At 42.9% G+C, this 13,730-nt stretch overlaps 1 protein-coding gene across 2 annotated transcripts in view; it reads left to right on the forward strand.

Moving 5' to 3' along the window:
* NOTCH2 (notch receptor 2) overlaps positions 1–13,730 on the forward strand; it is a 178,058-nt gene that overhangs the window by 151,908 nt on the left and 12,420 nt on the right. For both annotated transcript variants that reach the window (XM_004263258.4, XM_033436698.2), the window contains exons 20-25: positions 1,304–1,457; positions 1,839–2,023; positions 3,643–3,775; positions 8,007–8,243; positions 10,842–10,954; positions 11,909–12,414. In XM_004263258.4, coding sequence (XP_004263306.2) covers positions 1,304–1,457; positions 1,839–2,023; positions 3,643–3,775; positions 8,007–8,243; positions 10,842–10,954; positions 11,909–12,414 — 1,328 coding nt within the window. The remainder of the gene's footprint in view (positions 1–1,303; positions 1,458–1,838; positions 2,024–3,642; positions 3,776–8,006; positions 8,244–10,841; positions 10,955–11,908; positions 12,415–13,730) is intronic.

Below are 13,730 nucleotides of genomic sequence, written 5' to 3' on the forward strand. Positions count from 1 at the left end.
TACGTTTTCATAGACTCTTATAAGGGAAAGATCCCTCAGAGCTGACTGGTCTAGCCTTTCATTTCATGGAAGAAGAAACTGAGCCCCAGAGGGGCAAAGTAACTTTTCCAAGGTTGCGTACCAAACAGCATTGTGTTTAATTTTATGTAGCTTTACCTCTCAAACAATGGTACATGATAGAATAACAGCAGTCCAAAGAACTTAGGAATAAATGGCCATGTTTAACTAGACTTACAGAGTACACTTCAATAAGGCTTTGCTGTAAGCAAAGGTGCTATAAGCACCTCTGCCTGTTAAACAGCTTGTTGCTGATTCTGTGGATCAGGAGGGTATTTTTTTTTTTTTTTTACATCTTTATTGGAGTATAATTGCTTTACAATGGTGTGTTCGTTTCTGCTTTATAACAAAGTGAATCAGTTATACATATACATATGTTCCCCTCTCTCTTCCCTCTTGCGTCTCCCTCCCTCCGACCCTCCTTATCCTACCCCTCCAGGCGGTCACAAAGCACGAGCTGATCTCCCTGTGCCATGCGCCTGCTTCCCACTAGCTATCTACCTTACGTTTGGTGGTGTATATATGTCCATGCCACTCTCTCGCTTAGTCCCAGCTCACCCTTCAGGAGGGTGTTCTTCACAGGGCTCCTGCTTGTTCTCACAGTGCAGACTACAGGTGCTCGTGGAGCGCTCTGCCCTTCCCCCTTTCTTTCACAAAAGGTCTGTACTGTTGAGTATGGCCTTCCTCTCCCCGGGGGCCAGGCCACCCCATGTGAGTTTTGGAGAAGGTGCTAGTTCACTTACAGTCTTTGTCTCATGCTTTTCATAAGCCTGAGTTTCTCCCATCAAATAAGCTCTTTGACAGTTTTTAGGTTTATTAACAGGCTTTAAGTCCTTTCACTCTATTCACCGCAGACAGACTTGATCAAGCCCCAGGTGGATTTCTCACTCAGGAGCAGCACGTAGGAGCTGTCTGACAGCTTTAACTCTCTCTTTCTTTCTAGCCCCATAGGGTGGCCATGTTTCTAGACGTAAGTGTGGCGTAGGGGATAACTTAACCTATTGGGCTTCCTCAAATTCTTAAACTTGTGTGGTAAGAATTTTTAAATAGCAGAGCTAAAAGGAATTAGACTGTATAAAATGATTGGATTATCTGGGGACAGTGGATCTAAGTTTAAGGCTTGGGTGAGGGCTCTTTTTTTAAATTATTAATTAGTATGCTTTCCTTTGATTTCTTAAAATGCAGTGTAACTTTTTTTTCGTTTCTGGTGTCTGAATGTTGATGTATGTGTATGCCCCTGTTTCAGACCCTGGTGAACCTCTGCAGTCGGTCTCCATGTAAAAACAAAGGTACTTGCATTCAGGAAAAAGCACAGTCCCGGTGCCTGTGTCCGTCTGGATGGGCTGGTGCTTACTGTGACGTGCCCAATGTCTCCTGTGAGGTTGCGGCCTCCCACAGAGGTGAGCTGTGCCCCTCAGACTCAAGGGTCCGTCCACAAAGTATTGACTGACCAGCAGCGTTTTAGGGCAAGTATTGTTATCATGGGAGGAGAGGGAAGGGAAGACAGGAGTGGATGGAGAAGACTCTGGAGAAAGGGTCTGAAACAGAAGGTGAAAGGGCAGAGGAACAGCTCTAGAGATTCCAAAAAGAAAGGTATTTGAAGTGAAAGGAAGGCATATTCCACTTTCAGAGCTTGTTTATTTTTAATATAAAGCTGGTACCGGGGATTGTGAACTAGACAATAATAAAATTTGATGTGTCAACCGGCTTAGATTAGTTGGTCTGAACCTGACGTGTTGTATGCCCTTCCGTGATGTTTCTTCCTCCACTGGGTTTCCCAGGGGTGCCCGTTGACCGCCTGTGCCAGCACTCAGGCATCTGTATCAGTGCTGGCAACTCGCATCACTGCCAGTGCCCCCTGGGCTACACCGGGAGCTACTGTGAGGATCAGCTGGATGAGTGCTCGTCCAATCCTTGCCAGCACGGAGCCACCTGCAGGGACTTCATTGGTGGATACAGATGTGAGGTGAGTAAGATGAGCAGGGAGAGGTCAGAGACCTCCCAGAAGACGGCACAACTCCTACGAACATTAGCATGTTGAGTTTAGCTGCTTATGTCTTATTTTCACAATTTATAGATTTTTTTTCCAGTTACAATTACAGTGTTGACTAATCACTGGTTTTTTTCCAGTCCCCCTGTGCAATAAGTTAAAATAGCTCTGGTAAGATAATTTCACAGAGGTCTGGAACCATCTTCCACAGGGCTGCCTCCAGGATTCAAAGCCACCCTTCGCCTGCTGTGCATTTCACAGTCCCACCCAGCCCTGCGGCTCCTGGTATTTCCCTGAATAGCAGTTGAGATAGGAGAAGCCACTTTGAGGCGTGTCCCTTTGACCCATGTCATCTTTGTATACAGTCATTGATCAACCAACTAATAATTCTCTCAAAACAATGTTGCTTAGCCTGTTCTGTGTAGTGTCATACTGTTACATGTGTACACTTGAGGATGTGTGTGTCTTTTAAGGGACATGTCATGTCTTCTTAATGTCTGGGCTGATAATGGTTAGATCCAGATTTTAACAAAAGACCAGAGACATGGATTTGATCCCAATTTAGACCACCAAGCAACACTGAGAAAAGCTTTGCTTGTCTACTTATCATAAATGAGCCAAAGATGGCATCTGTATATTGGTCCCTAAGTTGTTTATTTCTTCACAGCAGGCTGAGACCTGGTAGCTCAAAAACCACTGGAACCAAACTCAAATTTTGACACATCCAGTTGTTTTAAACATAGCCTGAATAAGTAGAATTTAGCCACTTAGAGCCTGCCTGCTTTGTATATTCTGCAAACCTGCAGCAGACACTGCTAGCCATAGGTAAGATAAGCCCCAGGACATGAAGATACCAAGCCACAGCTGCCCTTCAGAGCTCTCTGATCCACAGACCTTGGCCTGGCTGCTGAGTGATATCACCAAACACGTCAGCCCCATCTCTGCAACCCCCTTCCCTCCAAGTTCATCTGCCCTCCTCTCCTTACCCTCTTTCTCCCTCTGGATGATCTTATGCTGTGAGGGACTCAAAGCATTTCCCAAATAGAGCCACTTTGTGGTCAGTATCTTCTTTCTTGATCAGTCCTAAAAGCCGTGGAACCCCTACCTCTAGCCCAGCTAGCTAGCCCACCTCTCTGGGCCCTCACCCCATACCAGTCAGTTTCTCACACTTAAACATGTAGTTTCCTGAACCTGGAGATCAATACATGTGATATCTTTACTACCATCCACACATACCGTTAGAGTGAGTCACCGGGTCCTCATCACATACAAAGGAATGCATATTTTAGGGGAAGCCTGCACACAGCAGGGACGAAAGTTTTGCACAGGCATCCTCTGAAATATCGCTCAGAATATTCAGTCCTTGCCTTCCCCTTCAAGTGGCTTTTTGTCACTTTCGGCTGGAAGTGATAAATGCCAGTAAGATGTGAGCTAACTCTGCACGAGATTGTTAGTAGAGAGTGTGATGATGCCAGAGAAGCGTACAAGGGCTGGGGGAAGAGGGTCACAGGTAACTTACCAGATCTCATTTGCTCTCAAGGTCTGTGTCCTACAATGGGCCAATATTTCTTGTTCGTTTTGCTTGCTCTTGGCAGTGTGTCCCAGGATATCAGGGTGTCAACTGCGAGTATGAAGTGGATGAGTGCCAGAACCAGCCATGCCAGAACGGAGGCACCTGTATCGACCTTGTGAACCATTTCAAGTGCTCCTGCCCACCAGGCACTCGGGGTATGAAATCAGCCTTACCTGTCTTCCATCCAGGGCATTCTCTAAGTTATAAATGCATTTTTAGTGTTGAGTTGGTTTTTAAAAATCAAGCATTATCTGAATCCTGGTAATTCAAGCCATTTCATTCATCTCTTGCCTAGCTCTGATGTTCTGACTCCAATTCTGTCTGGTTGTTGTTGAGATCCGTGAAACACAGAACGTGAAAATGACATAAGGTTGCAACAAAGTTAATCTGGTTAGCAAGATTTCTTGGTGCTTCTCGGGAAGACAACTAGTGGCCTCTTGAAAAAATAATTCATATTTACCAGCTCATGTTATTTTTTTAAACTTGCCAAGTTTTGCCTCCATAAAGTGGGGAAATGAATGACATGAAAACATTTGCCTATTTTCATAAGGCCAGGGGAGAACACTGATGGCCCAAGACTGTAGCTAAGAATTGCAGTAAGACCTAATGAGATACAACCCTAGATGGTGGGTGATGGAGCCATCATTTTGCCAGGGGCATTCCCCTGCCTCCAAACAATCTCTTGGAAAGAGCTTAGAGTATTGTTTTTTGGAAGAGATGTAGTTATAATGGTACCTGCTCTGAGCAGCTTGTGGAAAAAAGAAAAAGTAAGAGGCCATCCACAATGGTGGGAAATCTATTCTCATTGTCAAAGAGAATAGAATGTTAGAGAAATATTTATACTGTCTTAGACCTTTGTGTCAGTGAATTTTGGTAATTTACCCTTCTTGAGTTCAGACTTTGGCTAAATTAAAATGGAAGAGTACCCCACTAGTAGGCTAGTTATTGAGCAATGAGGTTAACGGGGAAGAAAAAATTAGGGAGAAACAGCCTTTGAATATTTGAAGATTTGTCCTGTAAAAGTACTGAGTTCTCTGCTCAGTGCCTGAAAGAGAAGTAGAAGTTAATTTTGACTTGCTGTTAGCTTGGTCCTTTGAATACTTGTACTGTATGGGACAAGCTGTGATTCTGGTAGTAGCAAATTAAACCTCAAATCTCAGTGGCTTAACACAACAATTTTTTTTTTTTTTTGTCACTCAGATCAAGTCTGAGTGTGTTGGGCTACCTCTCTTTATATTTTAGAAATGTGGCTTGCAGCACGGGGCCTCCAAGACCTCCACAGCAGGGGAAGAGGGACAGACTTACAGGATCATGCAGCAGCTTTCAATACCTCAGTCTGGAAGTGACACCCATCACTACTGCTCACAGTATACTGGCCAGAAGTAGTAAAATGGTCTCAACCTGGCTTCAAGGGAGACTGGGAAATGTAGGCAAGCACATGGATATTCATCTACACTAAAATCTCTGCTATACCATTAACTTTTTTTTTTTTTTACCGTTAACTTTTTATTAATTAGAGGTATCAGTCCTAGAATGGATCGTTTCATAAGGCAACGAAATTTCTCTCTTCTAACCATTTGTTAAGGATGGCTGAAATGATAGTTTTGCTATTATTATTAACAGTCTTTTTCTTCTGGTACTTTGAATGTGTCATCCCATCCCATGTGATTTGACCTCCATTTTTTTAATGAGAAATTAGCTGCTAACCTTATTGAGGATCCCTGTACATGATGAGTCTCTTCTCTCTTGATGCTTTCAAAATTCTCTGTCTTTTGTGATGTGTGTAGGTGTGGATCTCTTTGAGTTTGTCATACTTAGAACTCGTTGAGTTATTATACTGTTGTGTTTGGTTAGATATGTGGAGTGGTATTTATTTCTCTCTGGCCCTTGGTGAACATTCCAGAGGACTCTCAAGTCCCACAGCCTCATTGCTAGAGTTACCACTGTTGCTTTTCTTTCTATACTCCTGAGCTTTGGATCTTGGCCTGGGTTGCCTCCAGTCCCCCACGTCAAGAACTAACTGTAATAGTTCTTCTGCCTCAGGCTGAGGTTGACCTCTCTTTTACTTGATAGGTCTGTTCATGACTGCTGGTTCTATTCTGGTGGGAGGATAAGCATCTGTATTCATTTTACTAGCAGTCCATAGAATACCAAATATTCTATGAGAGTGGGAGCACATACCGGTTTGCTTTTACTTTGCAATTTTTGATTTTGTTTGTTAATAGGTAATGTATGCACATGGTCCACAATTTTATACAACTCCCCGCCCCAACACACACACACACACACACACACACACACACACACACACGTAGAAAGAGCATACAGTGAAAAATCTCTTTCCCATATACCTAGTTCTCCTTCTCTCACAAACAAGTAAACACCACTTTTCTTTAGTTTTCTGTGTATCTTTCTTGAGTTTTTTTTTTAATGTATCCTTCAGAGTTTCTTTATGTATATAGAAGCCAAGGACAAAGATATTTTTAATACCCACTTCTTACTCTGAAGATAGATTAGACACAGTATTTTGCACTTGTTTTTTTTTTTAACTTAATTGGAGATGTTTCTATATCAAAATATAGAACCTCCTTAATCTTTTTTATTCTGCAGAAATCCCTTTTATGGGCATACCATATTTTACTTAACCAGTGCCCTAATGATAGAAATGTGAATTGTCTGGCATGTGTGTAAGTGTATTTGTAGAATAAATTTTCAGAAATGGAATTGCTGGATTAGAGAATATGTGCATTTGTAATTTTGGTTGATATTACTGAATTGCAATGTATGAGCAAACCTATGGGCTTCTCCTCAATGTGAATGGACATACTCTCATTTAAGAGTCATTTGGTTTTCTTTTTTCTATGGTTTCTCTGTTCATATCTGTATCCTTTTTTCCTGTTATGTTGTTTATCTTAGTATTTTACAGAGAACAGATGTCTATGAAACAAAATATAAGTATATTCCCGATGTATTGCTTTTTGTTTTTTAATTTTCTTTATGGGGATTTTTCATGCAGAGATTTTTATTTTTAATCAGGTTGAATTTATCAGGATTTTTTTATGGTTTCTGTGTTTTGAATCCTAGTCAGCAACACTGTTCACATTCTAAGATTATAAAGGAATTCTCACATATTTTCTTCAAGTACTAGAATACTGGAGAACTTTTCCCAAATGGCTACTGATTTGTCCCAACACAATTTACTGAACATTTGATCTTTCATACAGTGATTTGAGATGGCACGTTTATCAAATTCTAAATTCCCATGTGTATTTGGGTGTTTTTCTGGGCTTTCCTTTTTGTTCTATTATTCTATTAATTTATCAATGCCTCTCTGCTTTAAATATTAAGGGTCTTCTTTTTCACAGTTTTCCAGGCTGTGGTTATAGTTTGTTTTTCTATATAATTTTAGAATCAGATTGTCTATTAAAAATCCTGTTAGTATTTTTATCGGAGTCACATTAAATTTATGAATTTGTGTAAAGAAGACTGACATCTTTATGAGGAGGAGTCTTCCTAACCAAACCATAATGTCTTTCCATTTATTCAAGTTTCCTTTTGAGCCTTTCAGGTCTGTTTTAAAGCCTTCACGTAGGTGTAGCACATTTCTTGTTAAGATTATTCTTAGGTATTTTATCTTTTGCTACTGCTATTGAAAATGAGGGCTTTTCTTACATTTTTCTTTTCTTTCCAATAGTCTTGCTATTACAAGTGGTAGGAATACAGAACTGCTTTCCTTTCTTTTGCAATTTTTTGAATTAATCATGAAATCATTTCTAGAATAGTCATTGATTTCTTTTGTTTCTTTCTCAAAAATATTTACAGATACTCATGCTTGATGGCTCATTTACAGCTACAGCACATTGAATGAGTCCTGTTTTAAATGGAATGACCTTTGAGCTCTCAACAGGATACTTCCCCTCTGTTTTTTCAATATAAGATATTAGTGCACTTATACTATTTTACAGGAAAAGTCAATTATGTCACTCAAAATTTACTTCCAATTCTTACCAAGAATTCTTCCAATTCTTACTTGTAATCTATTTATTTATTTATTGCTATTTTTTAAACTGTTTTTATATTTTGAATCAAAATGAATAAATTAATGAAAATAATGCTAGCTACTACCTAGTGAGCTGCTTCTTTCGGTTGTACGGGAGAGTACGTGTGAAGCCCTGAGTACATTCTTTCCTTACTGCTGACCAAGAGGATAGCAGCTGTCCTTGATCAAGAGTGTGTTTTGCCCTGCCTGACCTAAAAGTTCCCACCGCAGACTGAGGAATGTAGCCTGACTAATTGCGAAAGTGCCAACAAGGGTGGTTCTCCCTTGCTGGAAAGCAGCGTTCCAAGGATTGTCATGATTTTCTCTCTCTCCTCTCTTTCGTCCAGGCCTGCTTTGTGAAGAGAACATTGATGACTGTGCCAGGGGTCCCCACTGCCTTAATGGCGGTCAGTGTGTGGATAGGATTGGGGGCTACAGCTGTCGCTGCTTGCCTGGCTTTGCTGGAGAGCGGTGTGAGGGGGACATCAACGAGTGCCTCTCCAACCCCTGCAGCTCTGAGGGCAGCCTAGACTGCATACAGCTTACCAACGACTACCTGTGTGTCTGCCGCAGTGCCTTTACCGGTGAGCGACTTTCCAGCCTCCCCAGCCACTCTGCCTCGGAGGGGGATTTTAGTGAGGAAATTGGGCCCTGTATGACACATCCCAGACCCGAGTGAAGCTTTTCTCATATGTGAAAAACTAGACCAGCTTAATTCAAGGGCCCAATTTTTTCTTAGGTCTGTGCTCCATCGATGTTTGCTATTCCTGAGAGATGCTGTCTCTTTTGTTATACATTCATTATATCATATTGTAGCAGAAATATAAAAAAAAAGAAATAGAATGTTGGGAGTAGTTGAGCAAAATAACATTTTTAAATGGAGGTAAAATACACATAACTTAGTTTACCATCTTTACCATTTTTAAGTATACAGTTCAGTGGTGTTTAGGACATTCACACTGTTAACGCTACCATCACCACCATCCATCTCCAGAACTCTTCATCTGAGCAAAATAACATCTTGTTTTCAGGAACCTTACATCTAACTCTGGTTTCATCACCCTGCCTCCTTTGGCATGTAGTGACTTGAGTTACTGGGTAGTTGCTGCCACTGTGACCTTTCCACCTCTGTGAGAATCCAGAGAGGCTTAGGGTCTTCTAGGACACTTAAAGGGAGTAGATCCAAATTGGGGTGTGTTTAACCAGAATTGGTTGATGAGGGTTTGAAAAGGAAAACTTCAGAAGTCACAAGTATGACCTGCCGTCTTAAGACTTGGCTGTGTTCATCACAGATTATAAAGATGACCAAGTCCTGCCTCAGCATAGGGACTTTATCATAGACACTTGCTAATTATTTCTGGAGGAGGCCAACTTGGTGACTTTGGGGAGCTAAAATAGTTGTTTACGTCTAAATATGACAGTATCATCAGATACTCAGAAATCTGTTTTGCACTTCTGGGGTCCATCCGAATCTTATGCTGTAGAAGTATTCCTTGGTAGTCAGATGAGAGTCTGCAGTAGTCTACTTACTAATAGTTTGGCAAGTTGGACTCTGCTATTATATCCAGACATTCTTCCTTCCAATGTTGAAGATGTGCTACCTTTAAGAACTTGGGAATTTTATTAAAAATGGGATGGATTTTGAAATACAGAAGATGCCTAGGTACATTATCAAAAGAGAAACAATCCATCATGAACATCATGCCTTCGAGGCGACACTGGACAGAAAGAATATGAACAATCTGTCTGTAGTCTCATATCGGTCATGATGTGCTTGAGAAGCCAGAAGAGCAGAACTGACTCCTGTTCCTTTCATTAGCTCTGAGGCTTCCTTTATTTGGAAACGATGATAAGCTCTTACAAAGAAAGAAGGAACTAGATGAAGGAAGGAACGGAGGCCACCTTGAATTGGGGTCCCCTAGTCAGGAAGTGGTGTTTCTACATCTTCTACACTTGTGAATAAAAAACCCTTTGACTCATTGATGGCGATTATGGTGGGGTGCTGATGCTGAGATGAACATCAAGGGACCATCAGTCCCTGAGCCCCGTGCAAACGGGGTGGCTGCTCTTGCTTATTGTCTGCTGCTGTGATTTGAAGAAACAAACATCTGTAACTCCTGCCTCATTATTCTGGTTGGCCAAAATTACTGCTATTTTAGTTGCATTTTAATTTTTAAAGCCATCTCTTCCCTTCCAAGTGCCTGAAGGCCAGATGGGGCCTGAATCCTTGCCCCATGTCCCCCCCACCCCATGATTTCATTTGCTTAGTTCAGTTTGTCATGGAACAGTGGGCTCAGGATACCTTCTGTTTTAGAACTGAACTGTGCCTGGAGATCATTAACTCTGGGAATATTAAGCTGTGTTTTGAAACAGTGCCAATCAGGTTACAGAAGGGCTAGAAAATGATTGAAAAGAGACGTCACTGATGAAAATTCGCTATAAACTGCAAATCACCCTTTTTCTTAGTTTTTTTCTTTTAATTTTTATCGTAGTATAGTTGATTTACAACGTTGTGTTACTTTCTGCTGTACAGCAAAGTGAATCAGTTATACATGTATACACTCTTTTTTAGATTCTTTTCCCATATAGGTCATTACAGAGTATTGAGTAGAGAGTGTCCTGTGCTATACAGTAGGGTCCTTATTAGTTATCTATTTTATATATAGTAGTGTGTATATGTTAATCACCATTTAGATGTATTGGTCTGGTGTAGCCTCTCTTATGGAATAGACGGTGTTAAAATGCAGTGAACACTTTTGCTGAATGTTTCTTTTGACTCATGAAAGCTAAAGTGCCTTCAGAAAAAGCTTAGATGTCATTTTCCTTTTTGTTTTTGGAGGGATTAGTCATTTTTTTTGTAAAAAATCTTGTTTTGTGAATCTTGTTTTGTGAGTTGATTCTTGTTTTGAGTCGGTTCAGGCACGTATGTGTGCCATTTGTGCTTATTACTGTAGATAAGACAGATGAGGGAACTGCCCTGAGTCGGTGATGGGCCATGCATGTTGAGATCCAATGAGTGCCTTCCTCATCCTCTTTTGTTCCCTTAGGATTAGAACTTAATTCTCATACCTCTCCCTTCTTCTCTAATCCTTTGACTGGCCCACATCCCAGGAGTGTTCTGTTCTGTAACTTGCAGTTACTACTTCTGCCTTTTAAAACACCCTTTCATTTTCTACTCTGAGGTCGTCACTGTGAAACGTTCGTCGATGTGTGTCCCCAGATGCCTTGCCTGAACGGAGGGACTTGTGCTGTGGCCAGCAACATGCCTGATGGTTTCATTTGTCGTTGTCCCCCGGTGAGTGCCGTGTTGCCTGTTGAAGGAGGATGCTCTCTTCCACACAGTCTGTGACGAAGCTGAGATTAAACCTGGTGTTTCCGAACTCTGTGGGGAACTATCTTGGTGGGGACGTTTCTTGATTTTAGCCTGTTTAGGAGAAAGTGCTTCAGTTTTCCATTTAGAACTGTTAAAAGACTTCCAGAAACAGTGAGCTCCCTGATCTGTGACTGTCAATCTTCAGAAGCACCAAGGGCAATAGAATGTTCCCTTGAAATCAGGGCTGGCGTCTCTGGCTTCTGGGTCTTGTGCTGGAGGGTAGTCTTACTGCCCAGATGGGGAGAGAGTTGGTTGGAAATGCCACCCTGCTCGCATTCCTTGGCGGGGACTATTTGAGAGCAGGCTGCTTCTTCAACTAGAAGGAAGCCTAACGTTAGCCATTTGCTGTGCAAACACTTTTGTTACTGCCAGAGGCTAACACCTCTCTAACACAGATCACTATGTGTGGAGAGGTACCAAAAGGAAACCTGTCCAGTAACCTTGGCCTGGACTGAGCGAGAAGGCCAGGAACAAAATGGCATAGGAAAGTTTTTTAGATACCTAATCCTCTGAAGTGAGGTTTTTCCCCTATAAAGTCACTGTATGAGTGATCTAATGACGCTTAGGAAAGGTGCTAATAGATACGGTGTCACCTGACTCTTATCCTACCATGAACTGTTGACTTCATTTCTAGAACTGAGCTCTTAGAGTGGGAAAATTCTATATTCATCCTATGGAACCGCCAGCCCTAACCTATAGGTTGACTTGAAGAGGTCTCTTCCTAGAACTTGGTCCAGGAGGCTACACGGAGGGATCTTAGCCAAGGGTCTAGTCTTTACCTCCCTAGAGGTGTGGCAGAGAGGGGGTTGGGAGGGAAAATGGGGCATGCCCTCAAGAGTCAGCCTGCCATTCTCATTTGTTCACTGATTTCCACAGGGATTCTCTGGGGCGAGATGCCAGAGCAGCTGTGGACAAGTGAAGTGTAGGAGAGGGGAGCAGTGTGTGCACACAGCCTCAGGACCCCGCTGCTTCTGCCCCAACCCCCAGGACTGCGACTCAGGCTGTGCCAGTAGCCCCTGCCAGCACGGGGGCAGCTGCTACCCTCAGCGCCAGCCTCCTTATTACTCTTGCAAGTGTTCTCCGCCGTTCTGGGGCAGCCACTGTGAATTCTACACAGCTCCCACCAGCACCCCTCCTGCCACCTGTCTGAGCCAGTATTGTGCCGACAAAGCTCGGGATGGCGTCTGCGATGAGGCCTGCAACAGCCACGCCTGCCAGTGGGATGGGGGTGACTGTTCCCTCACCATGGAGAACCCCTGGGCCAACTGCTCCTCCCCGCTTCCCTGCTGGGATTACATCAACAACCAGTGTGATGAGCTGTGCAACACGGCTGAGTGCCTGTTTGACAACTTTGAATGCCAGAGGAATAGCAAGACTTGCAAGTAAGCATCCAGGGTCCCCAGAACTGAGGGACACTGTCACTAACATACCTCGGTTTCTTGTTGTTGCTCCTAACCACTCCAGTGCTTCAGCCCAAGCTGCCTCTGCTTTTCGGACTGGTGCCCTGGGGCCCTCTCCTTCCTGGTGTCAGCCTTGTCCCAGCGCACGCTGCCCTGTGCTCTCCCTTGCTGACAGAGGGGCAGGAATGCTCACTGCACAGCCGCCCTCTCTCTGCCTGTCTCTGCTTCCTCGCCTGCTGCTCTCACAACCTCCTGGGGGAAATAACTTTTGGAAGTGTTGTTCCCCACTCTCAGGCAGCCTCTCACATAACCTGCCTGCAGGATGGATGGAAAGGTCTGTACCTCTCTCTCTTTGCCCCATTCCTTTCCCTAAGACAGGGTTTCCCCATCAGGTTTATCAGGAAGCACAAGCTAGCTTAGGCAGCTTAACCCTCCAGGTCTTCATTGTTGCAGTTATAGGGGGCTTTGTGGGTTACATAATGACTTTCCATTTAGTCATCCCATTTAGTTTAACTCTGATTAATTTTCACCAACCTTGTGAGGCATAGGTATTGTTAATGGCCTTTCACAGGTGAGGGAACTGAGACCTAGGAGGTTCAAGAACTTGCCAAAGCACATACAGCTACTCCTGACCTGAGCTAGAGTGGCACAAGTTGTACTAGGTGGTGGAACCATCAATGGATGGGAGTGGGGGAGGAGAGGAGAGTGGAAATAAAATGATTTTTGCATCACCGGGCTTTGGGATTCAATTTCCTTTTCCCAGTGTTTGAAAGATACTGTACAAATTAGATCTGGTATCCTGTGTGGGACACACTGCTCCCCATCTATACCTTCCAGAGCTGGGATTCAATCTTGATTAGAAAAGAATTGGGCCGTATCAACATGGTCCACTGTACAGCATCTCTTGATGGTACAGGGCTACTATCCAGTTTCTGGAAGCACTCTCTAGAGTCATGTTGTACTTCTGAAAGCCTAGAGGCAATGGATAAAAAAAAAAAAAAAAGGAAGCGTGAACCAAGTAGATTTAACAAGATTATGAGTTGTCTGGGGACCCATGAGTGTAGTGAGTACAGTTTTGTTTCTCATTCAGAGAGCACTCACTGACACTAAGGGGTGTAGACTATATATACTCTAAGAAGACAGGGATAGGAGAGTCGCAGAAGGCTTCATGGGACATTCGGGATCTAATCTGAGCCATAGAAAATGGGTAGGAAAATCCACATTAGTTCCAAGGGGTAATCAAATAGAGCTCCGGTCTGGTCTGAGACCCTTACCTTGTTCTCTTCCTCCTCTGACTC

Source organism: Orcinus orca, chromosome 1 (genome assembly GCF_937001465.1).
Source record: "Orcinus orca chromosome 1, mOrcOrc1.1, whole genome shotgun sequence".
NCBI classification, from domain to species: domain Eukaryota; kingdom Metazoa; phylum Chordata; class Mammalia; order Artiodactyla; family Delphinidae; genus Orcinus; species Orcinus orca.